The sequence below is a fragment of the Poecilia reticulata genome, chromosome 23, assembly GCF_904066995.2.
Source record: "Poecilia reticulata chromosome 23, P_reticulata-male-v2, whole genome shotgun sequence".
NCBI classification, from domain to species: Eukaryota; Metazoa; Chordata; class Actinopteri; order Cyprinodontiformes; family Poeciliidae; genus Poecilia; species Poecilia reticulata.
The window spans coordinates 6570750-6590653 of record NC_088852.1 but is presented as its reverse complement, the minus strand read 5'-3'; the positions used below and the strand labels follow the sequence as shown (position 1 = coordinate 6590653).

The 19904-nt window shown below is 38.7% G+C and overlaps 1 protein-coding gene and 1 long non-coding RNA gene across 10 annotated transcripts in view; one reads left to right on the top strand and one right to left on the bottom strand.

The window, feature by feature from the left end:
- The first annotated feature begins 381 nt into the window (after positions 1 to 381).
- LOC103459193 (uncharacterized) lies at positions 382 to 15618 on the top strand. Its single transcript, XR_532689.3, has 4 exons — positions 382 to 528; positions 650 to 689; positions 13882 to 13941; positions 14963 to 15618. It is a non-coding gene; the product is annotated as an uncharacterized LOC103459193 (long non-coding RNA).
- anks1b (ankyrin repeat and sterile alpha motif domain containing 1B) overlaps positions 14068 to 19904 on the bottom strand; it is a 201311-nt gene continuing 195474 nt past the window's right edge. For 4 of the 9 annotated variants that reach the window (XM_008400554.3, XM_017302833.2, XM_017302832.2 and 1 more), the window contains exons 27-29: positions 17904 to 18026; positions 16525 to 16616; positions 14068 to 15290 (exon numbers count right to left, since the gene is read on the bottom strand). In XM_008400554.3, the coding sequence (XP_008398776.2) occupies positions 15242 to 15290; positions 16525 to 16616; positions 17904 to 18026 (264 nt within the window). In that variant the 3' untranslated portion in view covers positions 14068 to 15241. Of the gene's footprint in view, positions 15981 to 16020; positions 16617 to 17903; positions 18027 to 19904 lie in introns of all 9 variants that reach the window. The other 5 variants (XM_017302834.2, XM_008400559.2, XM_008400557.3 and 2 more) reach the window with 2 other exon arrangements.

Genomic DNA, 19904 nt, shown 5'->3' with positions numbered 1-19904 from the left:
TTAAATTTAGGGATGAACTGAGAGCTAAACCAGGAATAGATAATTACAAGGTGAAAACCATAGTCTGTACACAAGTTTTTAAGCACATTGCTCTCATAAAAATACACATTGATCTAAAATATAAAAACAGAAATTCTACATTTACATTATAAGAAAAAAAAAAACCTCATTATTCAAAATAGCATCAGTTTAAAAAGAAAGTACAGCTGAGTAGGATCATTTGAAAAATTAAAATGGAGATCTTTGCTATATTTGTACTGATGGGCTTTTATTTGCTTATTTATGAACAATTACATGTCTTAAATTAGTAATTTTAGCGAAAAATCAACGCAGTAAGATTTACAACTTTTACATTAAAATTTCAGTCAAATTTTAAGTGTATCAACTGCGCATGCGCAAACGTTACGGCATCAAGGAAGCCTCGGTTGTCGGTTGGTTTGGCAAAATTCGAGAAACAAAACGCAAATTAGAAACTACATTGCCTTCCGAGAATAACTGGGGACTAAAGAAGCAAAGTGCCGGAAGAGAGTAAGTTTTTCGCTGTAAATTAGTAAGATTACTAAAGCTAATTCTGTGTTTTTTCAACCGCTACACCTGGCCACACCTGAGCTCTATGTTGGCTAATGACGGCCAACTGTTTTCCTTACAGTACGACGGTTTCCATGTCGCAAATGAAAACGTACATTAAGGTAAGACAGCTTGGCTTATTGTACTGCACTGAAATGTTTAATTTCTACATTTTACTTGTGGTTTTGGGTCAGGTGTAGTTTTTGGTCTTTGCTGTTGAAGTGTGATGCTAACGTTCCACGTATTTGTTGATTTTAGAGAATTATGAAGGCTGAAAGCAGATTTTTAACGCAGTATTTTGATTTTATAATACAGGCATGTGAATGAATGCCTTAGAAACATTTTATGTTTCAACCTCACGCTGAAATGTTTTTGTTGGGATTTTATGTGATAGAGAAACACAACGTAACACATAATTGTTGAGAGGTGGAAGAAAAGTAAGATATGCTTTTCTTAATGTTGCATTTTCATTATTTCGCTTTTATGTATAAATAATCTGAAAAGTGTGGTGTGCATTTAGTTCAAATGGTTTCCAGGCATGCATAAATATGGAAAAACAAAGCAAAAATATACAAATATTTTTTTCTTTATTTCTGTCCATCCTTTCATCCTGGTGTCTGCCCTTCTTTCTTGTTTGTACTTTAACTTTTCTTCCCCTCTTCTTCCCTTTGTGCCTTTACTGATTTTCTTGCATGTTTTTTTTTTGTAAGAAAAATGTGCAGCGATCATGTTGACAGTTTAAAGTTTTTAGCTGTGTTTTTCTTAATCTTACATAGCGCTGTCCAAGATTTCAGTAAAATATATTTCAGTTTGTGGCTTTAAAATGCGGATTTGAATGTAAGATACTGAAATTGTTGATTTACTCTGGGTCGTATTTTGAATTGTACAGGTTAAATGTTTTCCACTTGACGTTAGCCGAACATTTGACAAAAATGTTGTTTCTTTTGCTGTGATTATTGAAGCTTTGATTTTAGTCATTAATGCTTGAATAATTAGATTGAATTAGAGTAAAACGTAATGATTATAAAAAATCTTAACCTTCTGAATGGTTTGCCATGAAATATTTTCCTATAAATTTGCAGGATGCATGTTATGACTTACTTAACTAATGTTAATTAAATCAACTCCTATTAAGTGATTGTAAAAGATGGGAATCAGTGGCAAACTACCAAGTTGGAGCTTAAAATGTTGTTGTGCATGTTTGTTTTTAAAAAACAGTCGTAGGAAAATGAATCCGGATTATTCCTGTAGAGTTGTTCCAGGGTAAAACATGGCTGCCATGACCTTGCCTCCTGCTTTCAATGATGAGAACCAGCTAAATAAATCTGTCCTGCATAAATTTAGAAAGTCGATGAGCTGAGACACACACACACACAGCAGCAGTGTGTGTTATCTGGTCAAAACAGGACCACATTAGTTGCCTACTCCCTGACACTGAACTCGGAGCCATTTATCTTGGGGGGTCTCTGGTTACTGTTGCTGCACTTAGAGCATTGCGACTGTCAGATTTGGGAAGCTGTATCAGCCACGGTGCAGCACTCTGAGCAGATATATGACGGGGGAATGAAAAGTTGATGTGTGCGTCGCTTTATTTACCGTTTGCGGAGGGATAAATAGTCATGGGTGTTATGCTGCATTGTAGATTCGGTGCGATACGCTATATAGCATTAAGCTTGAATGATTCAGAGTCCACTGTGATACTCAGACTGATACTATGCACTTGTTTTATTCAGTGGATGTTTTTTTTTTTTTCTAAATCCATTCGCGAGGCAACAGGAGGAATAAGTGAGAATGTTTACTTGGTTCTGATTAGATCTTGTTTGCCGTTCGCACCTTTTGCGTGATTCTAGCTTTTTCTTTCTATAAAGTTGGAGGAATACTGATTCCTGCAACTTTTCCCCCCACTTCTTCTTTTGTCGGTTTACCTCAATCATTCATTCATTCACACCCTTTGAAATCTCAGCAGAAGTGGTGTTCAGTTTCTAAGGCCTGGCTGAGGTGTCTGTGCTAACCTCATTAATTCAGCTTATTCTCGCCTAATTAATCTTTGTCAAAGTAATTACAGCTATCTGGAGTTACCAACACCGTGCTCCCTCCATAGATGCAGCGATCTCAGATTGTTTGTTGTGGTGTAAAAAGCCGATGCAATGCGAATTAAGTTTGCATTTAAATGTGGTGCAGAGGAAATTATTACCTTGAAGTAACAATTTGATGCGTTTTAAATGGGGATGCATCATATTATCGGCATGGTATCGGTATCTGCTGATATTAGGTGTAAAATTTAGTATGACTCAAAATAACTCACCGATATAAAAGCCGTTGTTTTTATGTGACGAACCAGTGACGATGAATGTTTGAGCGTTGTCATTGTCTTAGAGAGAGCAAATGTCATGAATAAATTTGACATTAAACATAATGCAAGTTGAAAGCGTTGCATCATTTTCAGCCTTCATTTTAGCATTTGGTAGCTAAATTGGCAAAGATAATGCAGTATTTTATTTCCACAGAGGAGAAAGCCACATGGTTTCAGTAAGCAGGTATAGGACCAAAATATCGGTATTGTTATCGGCCAAATGAGTTAATATCGGCCAAAAGTCCATTATTGAGCATCTCTAGTTTTAAATTTAATTTTGAGATTTATTTTAAATTCAGATTACAACCTCCACCTGGAAAACATGTCTACTTTAAAAAAAAGCTTCAGCTACATTAATTAGTCTCCCAAGCAGCAGTGAGTTTTCAGAAATGCAGAATAATAGAAGTATGAAGTCTATAGTCACATTGGGACTAAAGAGGATTTAAAAAGGTTTTGTTTCTAGCTTTCTGTCTGCTGTCTAACACCTTTTCTGCTCTCTTTGTTCCTCACTCACACGTTCTCATTAATTTTTCAGTGTTTGCTATCTCTCAAGCTGGTGGCTATGCAAACTACAATTGTACATGCAGATTATGTAGCAGCCAGCCAATCACAATGGCACCTGTTTAAAATGGTCACATTTATCCAGGTATGCAAATTCTCAGAGGAGATGGTTATGACTGCAACAAGTGGGTAATTTTATAATGTATCAGTTTTCTAATTCTCTTCTTTTGTTTTTTGTGTCAAAACAAGTTGTGCAATCGATCAGATTGGTTGTTCATTTTTAATTTTGGGTTCAACTTATTACAAAAGTAGGCTAAAAGCACATACATGGTTGATATTTAAGGCACTTTGCTCTTCACTTCTGGAAATTTATGTATAAAAGAAAATAAAAACAGAATTTAGATCACTCTGTTTGAAAGCACTTTTGTATTTATCCAGAGATTACATTTTGTGATTCTGCGTTAGTTGAATTCAAAGGGTTTTCCATTTGAATTATGAAAACTTTGTTGCTACTAACTTTATTTTTTGTAGGAAGATTTAACTTTGTTGGTTGTAATTCTACCCTAATCACTGTGCTTGTGGCCAAATTTGTATTTTTGTTGATTTGCAGTCAGAGGAGGGGTCAAAATCATTGCAGGCTGCTGTGAACACCTCTTGTTGAATGCTTGAATGACTTGTTGACATGTTGTTGCAAATGGTGCTACTAAATGGGTCAGGACAATAACAGGATTTATGGGTTTCATGCTGGTCAGTAGAGCGTTTCAAATGTTGCAGGATCCATCAGGCTTATATCATTTGGACTATCCCTGCTATCAGTGATCACTATTCACATAAATTCCTCACCTACATCTTATCACACAAACACAGTGCTGTCCTTCTGCTCCGGGTCCATTCAGTCTGAGAACCCTGTTGAGTGCCGGGTCACAGCAGCGTGATTCCCCGGTGTTGTTTGACCCCGTTTTGCTGTTGCACTCCAACCCCGTGTGGATGTGGGTGCATATGTGCACGCTCTGTTTCCTGACCTTGGCCAAGGATCGGTTCCTGTTTCTGTCAGCTGTTAGCTCAGCTGCACGCCACCTTTATTGCTTTCCCGCGTCGAGCCAGAGGGCTCAGAGCCAGAGCTTGTCACCGTTTGGCTGCTTCCCATTTCTCCTTAGCCGTTTCACTTTACCTCACCCATCTGCCCAGATGGTGTGGACTAATTTAAGAAACTCAGGCAGTTGGACTAAGAAATGACACAAATGCAGACCTGACTTTTCGTTATCCTCGTGAGATGGGGCGCTGTGTCGGAGGCAGAACTGGAACAGGTCCCAGAAAGAGCAGATGCTGTGATCACCCGTTTCTCTTCTGATCCTGTTGCTCTCGCTGCCGGACCAGCAGCTTCCACACTGACGCCACGGGACGCAGGGCAAAAGGACGGGGCGGCTTACCTCCTCTACAGCCATCCAAAAAACAATCAGTCAATGAAATTATACCTGTACGTAGGCGTGTCAGGGTAACACATTTTGCTGGACGATGACTCGATAAACTATCTCAGAACTTATTGCGATAAACGAAAACGTTGTTGTTTTGAGAACATTTTCAAGCAATAGTGGCATAAAAATGCAAGACGACGTTCTCAATGATCAATCCACTTTAAATTCTAACGAACATTTAAACACTGGAACTGGAAGACATTTGAGACATCCAAAATAAAGGAAGAAAAAAACAGAAACAACAAATAAAATAAATAATGAAGTCTGTGAACAAAATTACATTTAAAAAAAAAGGGAGAGTTGAGGCCAAAACATCAGACTGAAGACTTTTGTCATCCAGTTTTTGGTAGAAAGAGACGAACGAGAAAAACAATAAATCATGCAAATGGAAATTAATGAGCTCATTCTAATTTATCATGCGATTAATTGATTAATTGCTAATTATGACAGGCAAATTTGTCTCAACTTTTCTTATCAGTCTTACATTTGATAATCTTAATTTTAGGTCTTTAAAATCTGAACTATACCCAGACTTTAAATTGCTCTCTGTAACCTTAATCTGAAAAACATTAGATGTAAACAAGACAGAAAAAATGTATATAAAAGGAGTCTGTTTGACTTATTTCCATTCTGATACTTTCCCTCTGTGTATTAATTGACCAAGGTCTCGCAGAATGTGGATACAGAATATTTTAACGAGAGACGTTTGAAGGGTAAAATGAGGTTGAGCTCCTTGCAGATAAACTCTCAGCGGTTCTCAGTGTGGGCGGTAAAACTATTAATCTATAAATCAATAGACAGGTCTATATAAAGATATAATCCATGTTTCTGTCTCATATTTGTATGGCATTAAAAGGATCTGGAACTTTAGTTTTTACACTCAAAGCTCTGGTTTGCACAATAAATGCCATGTGGGTGAAGTTTTATGGATGATACTCTGATGTCCCATTCTCCTGAAGGCAGCACAGAGCTGCACCACCAGAAACTGACAAACACTGAAGAGAAGAAAAGTTATGATTAATGTAGTTATAGTTCTATCCATGTTTTAATGTTGCAGAGCTCAGTCGTTTTGCAAATAGTTCAAAGTTTAAACTGGCATGTTGAACATCTTTTATCTGGTTATTTTGTGTAATATTTAACAACTAGAAAATGGCACAAAATAATATTTTTCCCACTCTGACTGGCTGCTGTTAGGCCTGCTGATTTTAACTTGAATGTTCATTGCATTTTTCTTAGACACCTGTGAAAATAATTTCTATTTCCATGACTTTTTTGTTCTCTGGGAAAAGATTTTTGATGATAAAAACAGAAACAAGCATAAAAATCAAAACATCTACAACAGTGATAGTAATATTAATGATAATAATAGTCAGTGCAAAGTAGCCTGCAAATTCCTTGGTGGGGGGCAGTGAGGGACCTGGACAAAGGCTGGGGGGGCGCTGGGCCAAAGAAGGTTGAGAAACACTGCTCTCAGTGCTCACACTTAAATAACTCCAGCCAAGGTGGTTTGTTTTAATCTGGTTTTGTGGCTGTGAATAAAACCCACAGCTGCCAGAGGGGCTGAAGCCATATAAAGTTCAGCAACAGCATTAAAGTCATCTGTAGGCAGAGTGGACTGACAGCCTGTGTTTTTACTGTACCAACATTTTGGTTGGAATCTGCATATGGCACATTGATGAGATTATAAAGTCCCGAGATGCATTTCCTAATCTTTTTTAGCAGCTTGTGTCTTTTTAGAGATTAAAGCTGCACTTTCAGTGTGGCGGCAATAAAATGAAACAGTGGCATGAAGACATTTGTCTCTGGTTTAGCCAACAGGAAATTCAAACAATTGGGTTTTATCTGACCATATTGTACATTACAGAGTGATGTTGTTTCTACTAGACCTTCTTGTTTAAACCTTCTGTCTAAGTTGAAATGTATTTAAGCAACTACTTATGTAGTTTTCAGTGTTTTGGAACAAAAGTTCAGATCCTTTACAAAGCTGACCAAATTTTAATTTAGGTTTGTACTTCCCAAGAGAGGAATGACTGTCCTGATTGTGGAGATAGTAGCAAATCCATGTGAAAACGAAAACTCTTCAGCTTAAACAGTTCTCAGTCCAGAAAGAATATTCTTCCTGTTGAGAACCACGGCCTCAGACTCGAGGTGCATTCACACCAGCCTTGTTTAGTCCACTTTAATAGAACTATAGTTCATTTTCCTACAAACTCCAGTTTGTTTGGGGAGGTGAGAAAGTCATCTTTAGGCAGTTTTCATGCTTTTTTGATCTGATGCAGATCAAAAAAGCGAACTCTGCTCTGGCTAAGAACCTTGGCGTTGGTTGTGGTTGCAAACGGACAGGAGACCGCTCCAAAAGCAGGAACTGGACAATAGGGCAGGGCATTCTGGGTAAATAAGAAACACATACAAGCACAGCGCTAGCGGGAGAAATGGTTCGTGGTCTTTTACCAGCGACAAGAGGAATTCTACAACCAGTTAAATCTGACGCTACTGCATTTTTGTTAAGATTTTGTGAAGAAGGAAGTTGCGGTCATGCATTCTTCAGAGTTTTTTGTGTCAGTTCCTTCAGTAGTTCTTGGTGCAGCGCCACCACAGGCGAGGAGGGGAACGGGTATCTCACAGGGTTTGGTTTGTTTGAAACAGTGCAGTGAAAATGTTGCAATTTTGGTCCCTAATTGAACCAATTCTACCAGAGCATCAGGAGTGAAAACGCCCTTAAACGAGCTGTGCTTCATCTTGGTCATGACTTGAAGATGCCAGAAGATTCTGTCCATTAATATCTTAACAGAGTCCAGAGTCTGGGAACAAGCTCAACTTAGAATAGAAATATTTGTCAGAAATCCTAAATTAGTCACAATGTTTTGGACAACAAAGACCAGGCGTCTCATTGTCTCTGCTTACATTAAGACCGAGAACCAAACTGAGTCACATTAAACATGTTTTTTTAAGGAAATCATGAGCATATTTACTGCTGCCAGGATGTTCACACCATTTAGTCATAAACATTGCTTGTCTCAAACAATTAGTGCTGCTGCTGCTTCTGAGCTTCAACACTCAGCAAGCCAGACAGATCTGGAGCAGAGTGAGTAGAAAAGCGTGAGGAGCTGTGCGGGCTTGTCGTCTACTTAGCCTCAGGAAGCTTCTGTGCTTGTGCGCATTTTCTTCTCATCTTTAACGTGCTTAAAAAAAATACTTGTTCTCTCATTTGTAGAGTCCTAAAAATGAAATCTTGCTTACAAAACCCAGATTTTGGATGGGCGCTTTATGAAAGTGGTTGATGGGTTTTCGCTTGGTTAATACTCTTGTCGTGAGCTGTAGCTTTTTATTACAACAGATGGTCTCTATGGAGGAGTTTCTCTATTTAAGCAAGCTTGCCCTAGAAAAGTCCATGAGCCTGATTATACAGAAGGAACCGCATTACCCTGAACCAGAATGAGACTTATGTGATATAACCTTGAATAACATCATATTATATTTTTACAAAAATGTTTAAGCAAAATGTATATCTAGATTAAATTGCTTTGGTTTGAGGTGGATTATTGCTGTTAGAATAATTCTATTTATTTCGATGGATATAAGGAGTAATGTAATGTAGAGTCAAGAAATGCCTCATTTAGTGACTTCTGATAAAATGCCATGGGACTTGGTTATAATAAAAAACGTCACCTATCTTTCCCATGAGTGATTAAATGATGCTGCGTTTGTGCACATCAGGATTAGCTTATTAAATCCTGTAGCTAATTGTTAGCAATGAATGAGATTTGCATAGACATTAGCATCAAGCTAGCCTTTTTTTCTGACTTTGGACACATGAAGTCGTCTGGTTATATTATGGTGACTGTATATGTACAGTAAGGTTTCCCCCAGAGAACTTGCTAATCCCTCTGAATTTTTGAGTTAAAAATGTTTAAAGTTGACAGGAAATTTGAAAATATCACTTGATAATTATGGGTTATTGGAAGATTACTAAATGAACATAGTCTTAAAAAATGCAAGCATAAAAAAAAAACACAAAAAAAAACTTATGCAATGCTAAGGCTGGTGGGGGCACAAGTAAAGTCAGGTGGCCTGCCAGGCTTATAATACAGTGGGGGAAAACCCTGTACATTATTAACTCTTCATCTTGTTATAACCGGAACCCTGTCTGTGTCTAGTCAGGTCTGGTTTCACTGGTTTGCGGTAGAGATTGAAGCATTCATAACCTCAAACAAACAAAACATAAATTGATTTTGGTCCTTTGGCTTTGTTTTTTGCAATATGTCCTTCTGAAACCAAGACTTTTCTATCTGGAAAGTCAGTAAATACAAATGAGCTGCTTTCCTAAGAAAACATAATCCTCTGCACACGGCTCTTTACAGCCATAATGGGCACGAGATGCTTGTTTTAATCGTGTATCCTCCCCCAAACTCATTTAATATAAAAATGTATTCTGAAGATTATCCAAAGCCACCGTGGGTCTTTGGTAGTGAGCATGGTCAGACAGAACGACTTATATTTTTCTTTTTTCAAACAGTCAGTGATTTAGAATGATGGAAGCTTCTTCAGGTCCGTACTCCATGTCTGGTGACGCATTCTCTCCGATTCCCTAATTGCATAATACGTTTCCCCTCTCTTGCTTCTACTAGAGAGGTGACTTAAGCAGCTTTTCTCTTACCATCACGGCTGTCATGATGCCTGACCGCCGGGAGACGACTTGATCTGAGACCACTGTGTCGCTTCAGCTTTGGGATGTCAAACCTGATTCAGAGAGGCTGGCCGGGACGTCAGTAAAAACCTGTCAGCTCTCATCAGTCATGCCTGTGGTAGCATGAGTTGTTTAGCGTGGGTTTCCCACTGAACCGACCGTACAGGAAAGCATCAGCTCCGCATCCAGCTGCAGAAAATATAGCAAAACCTAATGATAAATATTTCCTGTGACCCAGCTTTTGTACCAAAGCGTTAAATAATTCATGAGAATCCTTAGGATGTATTAATATGTAGTTATTTCTTGAATAAAAACACTTAGCGCTCATTAGATCTCTTTTCAGTTCAGTTCAAAAATACCCAAAGTAAAGTTAAATGTTTGAAATATCTTCAGATGTATTGTACATGGAGGATCTCCTGTAGCAGTCTGTATTGAAGCAGTTCTGTTGAAGCCTCTGACTGTAGCATGAGGAGGATGTTCTGTAGAGTTCCTTATTTTATGAATAATCTGTTGTGGTTCCACAGCAGAACAGACCCATCCTTCTTTCTCACCTTGTTTAACCTTTTTTATTTGCTAGCTCTGATGCCAACAACTATTTACTCAAATGAAAAAAGTGTGGATGACAAAGTTGCTGTTCAATCCTAAATTTCTCGCTCAGCATTTTGTAGACGTTGGATCCTGTTTTCTACTAAACAGAAAAAAGATTTTCTCAAATTAATTCTGTCCTTATTTGTAGCTAAAACGCATTGTATTAATTGTTGGGGTGAATAAATGACCTTTTTGCTTAAAGAATATAATGAATAAGTTTAAGTGAAAACTCAAATATTCATGTTAAATGTATATTCATTATTACTGAATGTGCTCTGCTTGTCTCATTGATCAGTAACAATGGTCAGGAATTTCCAGAATATTTCTAAACCTTTATTGAAAAGTTTAAAGGACATTAAGTTTCTAATGTTGTAAAGAATTTTAGCAGCAACATCCTTTACGACACTTAACTCCTGAAAGTGTATAAAAATTAATTCACAATTTCCACGTTTTAAACTCAATCTAAACATTGAACCATATCATCTAAGAGATGGATGTAGTAGTTAGCAACCCAACAGAAAAGTCCAAAATCCTGCTTTTATACATGAAAGCTATTATCTTTTTTGACTGATATAATTTTGTCTTTTCTGTTTACAAATATGCTGTTTTTTGTCATTTCTCGGGTTCAGCTGCTAGTTCAGCCTTGCTTTTAAAAAGTCACCTCTATTGACGATGACAGAAGAAGAGGGGAGGTGAAGCGTCCCTCCAGGCTGTGGGGGTCGTTATGAAACATCCTGCTTTAGACGGCACCATTTTGTACCCGGAAAACGAAATGGTGCCGTTTATTTTTAATTTGGAAACAGTCTGGATTCTAAGCAGTGTGTCTGCGAGTCTGTGCAAACTTAAACTTGGTGATCACAAGGTTTCCCCCAGAAAACCTGCCAAGCCTGGTGGTTGGGGCGCTCTGCAGTCATTCATTCAGCGGCCCAACATGTTTTTGAGTTTTGAAATGTTTAAAGTTGACAGGAAATTAGAAAATATCACTTGATGATTATGTGTTATTGTAAGATTAATATCAAAACAACAGCTATAAAGTCTTGAAATATGCAAACATAAAAAAACTTCAATAAATAAAGCAATGCTAAGCCTGGTGGCCCGCCAGGCTTATAAATTCACTGGGGGAAACACTGGATCACAATTTATTGGATATATTTTCATCTAAATTTAAGTGCATGTTTAGGACATTTTAGTAGCTGCACTAAACTGTGGGTAAATTTATTAACTTTTTAGATTTTACTTTTTTATATTTTTGTGTATGTTTGAGGCAACTCACTAATATGTTAGTGCAGTAAATGTATTTAAATTTTTAAAACAATCTCAATCTTTGTGTTAGTTTTGCGCCTAAGGTGATAAAAGTAGCTTAAAATGTTGATTTACTTGGAAAATAAGAATTAAACCTGGTTAAGCAGTTGATAAAAAATGTAAGTTTCTCTATCTGCTTAAAAAATATCTAAATCCAGTAGATTAGGGAACATCGGCTCAGATTTCATGAACTTCTTGCATTGGTAAATCAATAATATCTCATTTCTGGTGTCATAAAATGACGCTGGGCTAAACAGGAACTCCTCCTGGTCAGACATGCAGAATCAGCTCTTTAGCGTGATGTGATGCTTCTTTCCACTTCCTTCCCTTCAGTATTTCACATTTGGGTTCAGACTCAAGTGAAGCTCAGTTTAATCTCCGTGCAGCAGCTCAGTGTGAAACATTTCTGACCCAAGGCTGCTGCACTGAAGGAAAAAAAAAAGAAGCAAGCTACACTGAAAAGAAATTATTTCTTCATGGTTTAGGAAATAACTGAAAGTTTAAGTTTATTTCTGACCTCATGCTGAGCTTTTACATCAGATATTACAGCCCGGTTGCTAATAAATGAGGTTTTTATAGATGCTAACATGAAGCTAGCGTTCTTTTCTGACCTCTCCAGGTGTCGGTCTGCAGGTGTGTCTGGTTTGATGAATTTGGAGGACAGTGAAGCATCCAAGCTGCGGTTTTGTTTGTCGATTATTTATAGACCGTATTTTTCCTGCTCCTTTCATTACGTCACAAGCCAAAATGTTCGCCTGCTTTTCAACAAGCCCACTTCTGCGTTGGCTTCTTTCAGCGCATTATGATAATGTGATTGCTGTAGCACAACATCTTCCAGGTGCATAACAACATGTTTGTGTTCAGCTGAAATTGTCTTTGTGGAAAACAGTTTCTTGGTGCAGATCCAAATTCATTAGGTGTTTAATACATAAGATAAACGGCGTCTGCAGGTCTTTGTGTGTGTGTGGAGTTGATTTTTATGCATTAGCAGGACAAAACTGTGTGTGTTGAATAAATGCCAGATATAATTGTGACTGTGACATGAGCAGCTTTTTTCTATTGTCTCATTTAGTTGGTAGCCGTGGGCAGCACACACCATCTGCAACTTTGGCCCTGTCCCACAGTCCGACACACATAATGAAATAAAACATGTCATCTTCCCTGTTTTTGTTTTTTTGCTGCAGCTAGTTGACATATAGATACAACTGCAGCTGTTTATCTTTATTAAAGTTGCTCTTTCTGACTCAGTAAGTCCTGCAGCTTCTCTTCTGACTAAATCTAGAAGAGTAAAATATCTCAAATTGGCTCCCAACTCCTTTTGCACCGGTCGACACTCCATACAATAACCACCATCATCAGGTTGAGCAGAAAGCATCCAGTTGCACATAGGCAGTAAATAATCGGCGCTCCTATCTGCCGGCTGCAGATGGGAACGGTCCGACCTCGATCTGCTGTTTACTGCCCTTAAATATCCTGGTCCAGCCGCTCGCTGTAAATGTCACCCCGTTGTAGCTGAACACACAATTAAAGACTCTCATCTGTGCTTTCAACATGTTGAATTAATGTTGTAGGTCAACAACCAGTTTTCTAGTTTTGTATGTCAAAACTGCAATAATATGCCACCCTGCAGTGAGCAGAGATGGGAAAAGTGGAAACAAATGTCGATTGTGTCCAATTTGGGTGCCGTTTTAGGAAGTTGGAAGTTTTTCTCAGCTGCAGACCTTGACTGCAGGATGCATCTGCAAGGTTGTTTGAGCTGGAGCTGTCGGAGCAGGTGTTGGTTAGCACTGCCGTTTTCTGTCACGAAACGCTAGAACCACTTAATCACATTTTCTAAACCAGCTCGTTAACGATCGACGATGTTGAACTGTGACGTTATCCAGTCTGCTTTTGGCTGTGGCTTCATATCAGATGTAAATGTGTGGTTAGCTCTTACCTTTTCAAAGCTGTAGACTGTGTGTGTCCATGTAGAGCGCTGCCAGCCTCTTCCTGTTTGCTGTGTAAATCCCTCACAGGTTTATGTTTGTGATGGCAGATTAGAGCTTCCATTTGATGTTTGGTTCCTCAGGTTGCTAATGTTAGCTAGCTATGGTATGCTAGGTGATTTGTTCACATCATAAACAGTTGAAAAAAGTACAAATAGAGCAGTAATAGACTTAAATAAGCTTGTATGTCTTGCTGAAAAGTTACTTGTAATTTAAAGTGTACTAAGATATTTGCATTAGAAATTAGACCAAAAATACCAAGATTCTGTGTTTTTACAGTTTTTATTAATCACATCCATGAGTCAGAGTAAACTTTAGGTCATTTCTTTGCACCATTTAATCAGCAAAGGTGTAAACATAGATGTTTGACTGAATGGATAGAAGAAGTGCTAAAGATTAATAATCATTTTCCATTTTTTGTAGTGGCGGTTTAAAGGATCGGGAGTTCCTGACGTCACAGCCTGGATTTAAATCCTACATGAAGTAAGTGTTTAATAAGCCAAACAAAACTGAACATGAAACTTTTCTTGCAGCATTATGAGGTTGCACTCATAATTTGCCTCTAAAGTTAATTAAAATGGGAACAATTCATGACATCTTGAGAATAAATACGGTTGTACAAGTCAGATTTTATTTCATGTGCTTTACAAGGATATAAATAATGGCCCAAATTACAAAAATCAGTGTGCTGGAAGCCCAAGCCTATATTTATATATATGTATTATATATATTAGTAAATCAGCAGTGATGTCACCATATGATCCATATTTTCACTCAAAATACAACCTCTACAATCTACCACTTTTTGACATGTCAAACCTTTATTTTGGTACCTTGTTTCCAGTGCCATGTGCTGCAAAGTCTTTATTCTTTTCTCTTTACATTTCATGTATTAACAATGAGTTGGCAAAATATCTATGTACATTTTATAGTTGGATAATGTTTCATCCAAATAATACAGTAATACTGCGTTTAAAATAGTACATCTGCAAGGTAAGAGTAGAGCCCCATGAGAAATGGAGGTTGACCTGACCTAGGAATTAGCAAGCAACCTGCAACATTCACTCTCTGTACAAGTATGAACATCTAAACTCAGATTTGATTTTTTTTAAAGGATTGCCATCATTCTCAGGCTCAAAGTTTTCATCTCAGCATATCATAGAAAAATAATGTAACATTAAGACAACAGTAGACAGGAATTGCACAAGGATTATCATCATGGTAATATAATACTCTCATAATAAACATTAAAATGTCGGGCAATACGAATACGTTGTTTTTTAACGCTAGATGCTGTTTTGTTCACATCGGCTTCTCATGACAAATCTGTTGCATCTTTAGCGTGTTGTTGCAGCAAATCCAATCACATTTACACAGTTGTGCATATGTTTTTTTTTTTTTTATTCTGACATTTAAAGAAAATAAAAAGAAATTAGCCAGCCAGATATCCTGGAACCCATGCCAAAGTGTTAAACATGCCCACCGATGTCCTGTTTGTTTCCAGAGTTCAAGCATCATGCCTCCCAGGTGGGCTGCATAAAACCGATCCCGCTAGAGTCGCAGATATTTGAGGCTGCTTTCAAGTAAGTGTACATTCAGAGCAGACGGGTCGTCTTATCGCAACGCTGTCCTGTTAGTGTGTGTGGATGGGTGGGAACGTTTCGTAGTCAACCTCAAAACATAGTGGAGCAGCGTCCATGTTTGTTTCTAAAAAGTGAGCATGAGGGTCCGTTTGCAGTCCATTTTGCATTGTAAGTGTGACAAGGTCCATGAATAGGGCTGGCTACATTCTTTGCATTCCACAGTAATAGACATGAGCGTCCGCCATTGCCCTGCAAAATGAGATGACATCACTTATCCAGAGAGCCCTCACACCCCGCCTCTCCACTGGCCACCTTGCTCAGCAAATCCAAAATGGCCATCATGCGTCCCACATGCTATACCGTCTACACACGAGTTTCTTTCCCCATCCCTTAAATAAACTCAAGAGCGCCTCGGTTTGTCCTGTACACATAAACATACGTGTTGAAAAAAGACCCTAGAAAAACAAAAACAGTAACGTCTGCCTGTGTCACAGGTCAAGTTTAAAGTCTAATTTCACAAAGAAATTCACAAGTTTGTTAGTTTCTCCAAAAAAGTAACTTTATCAAGAATCAAAAAGTTAAAATACATTCTAGTAGCCTGCTAGCTGAATCAGTCAGTTACGCTGTGCTACAGCCTCTCTTCTTTATTAAAAAAATGCTGTAAAAGCTTGTTGTCCCGTTCAGACAACATCCCTCGTCTTTGTCGACTTAACAGACAGCTAAAACACTGTTACAGCTCTTAGAGCAGTACTCTTTGTTAAATCTTTAAAGTTGTCAGAAACAGTTAGACAAAGGGGCTGATGTGAAGAGTACGGAAGAGGATTAGGGAACCTCGGAAAACAAAAAACTGTTCTGACTTTAATCTATAATCCAGATAATATCTCAATATAAAGAGATATAATCTAGATAAAATCTCTAGATATAATCTTGAGATACAACCTAGATAAGATTAAATCTAGATAATATCTTGAGATACAACCTAGATATAATTAGATAAGAATTCTGAGATTAAAGTCAGAACTGTTTTAAAAACATTTTCCCAGTGGCCCCAATCCTCTACCGTAGAAGAGAAAAGCGAGGGATGGAGCTTAAAAACGGAGAGATAAGAAGCTAAAGGCAGAGCAACTGAACAAAAAAAAAAAACAAACTGAGCTGACCATCCCCCTACAGGTGGAGTCAGAAATGCACCACTACCCTGGGTTCAAAGGTCATGCGATAGCCCTGCAGGCAGGAGGACGAGGCCGGGGAGAGCAGAAAGAAAAAGAACGCAGCCAATCGTCATCATGCAGTGGACAGGCTGGGCTAACGGGGACAGGGGGGACGAGGTGTAAAAGTATTTGTTTTTCAGCCGGTGAGGTGACGCGGCGGCGTGCGTCGCTCGTGCCCAACTCCGGGGCCGGGCCCCGATACAGGGCAACTTCTGAAAGGCACACACACAGGAGTGGACAAGGCGGGTGTATGTTAGAAAATAGTGGTCTCGTACTTGGTGTTGACTCCTCTCTTTGCTTCCTGTCCAGGCTCCACAATCCACGGCACGTTAGCATGGCCCTTCTGGTCCATTGACGGCTGCTCCATCTGGACGAGACGAGAAAATCAGACATAAGCTGAATAATGTCCTGTCTAACTTGCAGCGTCCTCCACTCTGATGAACATCCTCTAGTTGGAGTGCAATTCGTTGCCATGCACTGGAACAGGGCGTCCTGACCTTTTGGAAAGTTAACAGGCCTCCACTGCTCTTAACAGTGGACATGAGCTGCTTTTGGCATCAGACTCCACATGTGGGTCTGATCTGAATCTACGCAAAAAGAAAAAGCAGCTAATGGCTACTGACAGGCATGATGGGAGATCTGTGATGCTGTTTCTCTTCCAAAAGTCCAAGTAACCTTGTTGGTGCATACAGAGGCTTTTTATTTACACATCTGGTGGACTCTGTACGTAAACGGAAATCTGATTACAATCTAGTCAAAAGAAGTGCTAACACTTTATTTGAAGGGGTGCATAAGACTGACATAAAACCTGTTATGAACCTAAAGGAGTCTACATGAATGAATGAATTTGGTAAATAATGCAACTTTTAAAGCAACTTTGCATCTGCAGTGTCATTATTTACCGAAAGACACTTCATGACAAGATCCATAAACAATCATAAATACTCATTCATGTTCATGACAGGTGCTATATTTATGATGGTCTCATGCACACCCCTTCAAATAAAGTGTTACCAAACAAATGGTTTGTAAGAAACAAAATTCAACTTCTTCCACGACCACCATGATGTAGAACTCGACCCAGAACGACTGGAACCAACATCTAGTTTTTAAATTATGGACTATTTATTCTTATTAAACATGGGGAACCAATGTTTAGTCTTGTATTTCCTTCCAACTCATGTAAAGCACTTTGAATTGCCTTGTTGCTTTAATTACGCTATATAAATAAAATTATCTGACATAAAACCTCCAGGATTGTTTTGGGTTGAGCTCAAGAGGATCCAAACAAAACGCTTAAAAGTTTATGGATGCTCCATCTACATATATTGCTGTTCAATTGACAAAAGCTATATAAAAACTTTGACAAATGAACCTGTTGTATTTCTGGTTTTTCACTGATAATATTTTAATGTTTATCTGTACGACTTTCTGTTCAGGCACTAAATGGAAACTGAGGGACACAGAACAGACTGAAGCACTAAAGCTGAGGCAAGAGAAATAGGTTAGCTTTTTTTTTTCTTCACAGCTGTGTTACTAAAATATGAATATGGATACAAGAAAGAGAAGAGGACAAAGAAAACTGCAGTCTTGAATGGTAAACTGTAAGAATCATGTGGGAATAAAGAACAGAAGAAGGAAAAGTGTGAAGGACCTGGAAGTGAGCTTTGTAAGGAAGATGGAAGAGTCGAGGGGGAGGAAGAGGAGGGTGAAGAGGAGGCCGGTGGGGGGTGTAAATGTGGCCCAGCGACCAGCGGCTGGAGGGAGACATGATAACCTACAGGGGCAGAGGTCAAACTCGTCAACGTGGGCGAGCTCTACAGACACGGACATCAACAAGCGGCACTGCAAAAACCACGACGACACAGCAGCTGCACTCAAAAAAAAAAAGAAAAACCACAGCAAAAACCATGGCAACGACATGGCAGCAAACTCATTGCCTTGGCAACAGCGTAGGACAGCATCGTTACTGCAGTTCAGCCAAACCCAAGCTGGAAAAAGCAACGTTACGCCACATTAATCCACCAACTTCTGCAGCAACAGCTAAAAGGACTTTGGGACAGCAACAGAACAAACAGAGTTTGGGAAATTAGTCGCTGCAAGGCCGACAGAAAAACTCAACCGAAAGTGGACATTACAATCCCAAAGCCAGAAAATCTGATTTCATGTGAATCTTTGTTCAGAAGGGAAAAATAATCAGCAGAAAAATTCCTACTGCTACATTTATCTTGTTTACTAGAGAGAAAAATGGCAGCTAAAGGAGCAGCAGGCTAACCAGCCTAGCCAGAGAAAATCTACTTTATCCCAACCAAAACTAAATATTTATCAAGTCGTTTCCATGAGTACGTGAACAGACTTCACACACCTACTCACTTCTATTAGAATCTACCAATACATCGATTTTTCTACTGCTGCTAAAATAATTTAATGTTACTTTTCTGTTTAAGTAAAAACTAATTCCCTGCTGTTTATGATCCAGTCACATTCTTTTTGCAGAGTTTATTGAGCCAATAGAAACCAGCCATTTCTATTGGCTGGTCAGAGTTGGTGTCAACCATGGTGTCAAATGTTTGTTTGTGCCACTATCATTTTAAAGATACTAAGAAATGTTTCCAGAGGTCATGAAAGGTCAATCAGTCCTCCCCTCCTTCTCCAAATCGGACAAAATTGGTGTTGATCAACTCGACAACGTTTGTGCAGCAACATTTTTCTTTGTGCTGCTGTGGCTTTGAAGATATTAACGAAAGTTTAAAGGTCAACCAGTCCCCCAAAATGACCATTAATCTCTAAAATGATAGCGGCACAAATAAAAAATTTTGCTGCGGAAATTTTTGACACCAATTTTGTCTGATTTGAAGAAGGAGGGCAGCCAACTTCACTTGGGTCATAAACAGCAGCGGCACAAAATGCTGTGGCATTTTTGAGGTTGGATTTGTTTTGCACTGAAGCTGCGAGGTGGTTATTAAGTCTAAATACTTAGAACCTTTTCTTTTAACAGAACCTGACATCAGTAACGTTTAGCTGCTGCTTTAACGCTGATTCAATTTATTTTGTGAATCAGATGGATTGTCTGTCTGGGTTTTTAATGATTTGCTCTTATTGTGACATTTACCAGATATTAGATCCCCGTTTTTAACTTTAAAAAAAATCTATATTTCTGTTATTTGTAGCTTATTTGCTCCTCTGTTTCTCCAAGGTCAGGCAGGCAACTGCAGCAGAAACCAGTTTCCTCCTCGGGGTTTTAAATCCCTTCCAAGCTTCAGAAAGTCGTTAAGCCTACAAATTTCACCTGAGGGCCCTCTGACATGCAGGCATGCCTGGAAGACTTTTAAAGTTTTGAACCCAGAAGGCATCATAATGAGATCCCTGGACTACCTGGGTTCTCTTAATGAGTGAAGGTTCGCCTCCAAGCTAAACATTTTACAACAAAGTTAGTAAGTAGTAGTAAATCATCAGCCCAGAGGGGTTTATCCACCAACAGAGGGCGATAGAGAGGCGGAGCTACAAACTGACTGTGGAGAAATCCAAGCTGGCAAATAACAAGCGCTAATTTTATACCCAGTATAAATTAAGAAATCAATATCCCACCCAGTTCTGTGTTTATAGCAATTATTTGTGGAGTACTTGGCATCCAAGAAGCTGAGTTACCACGACA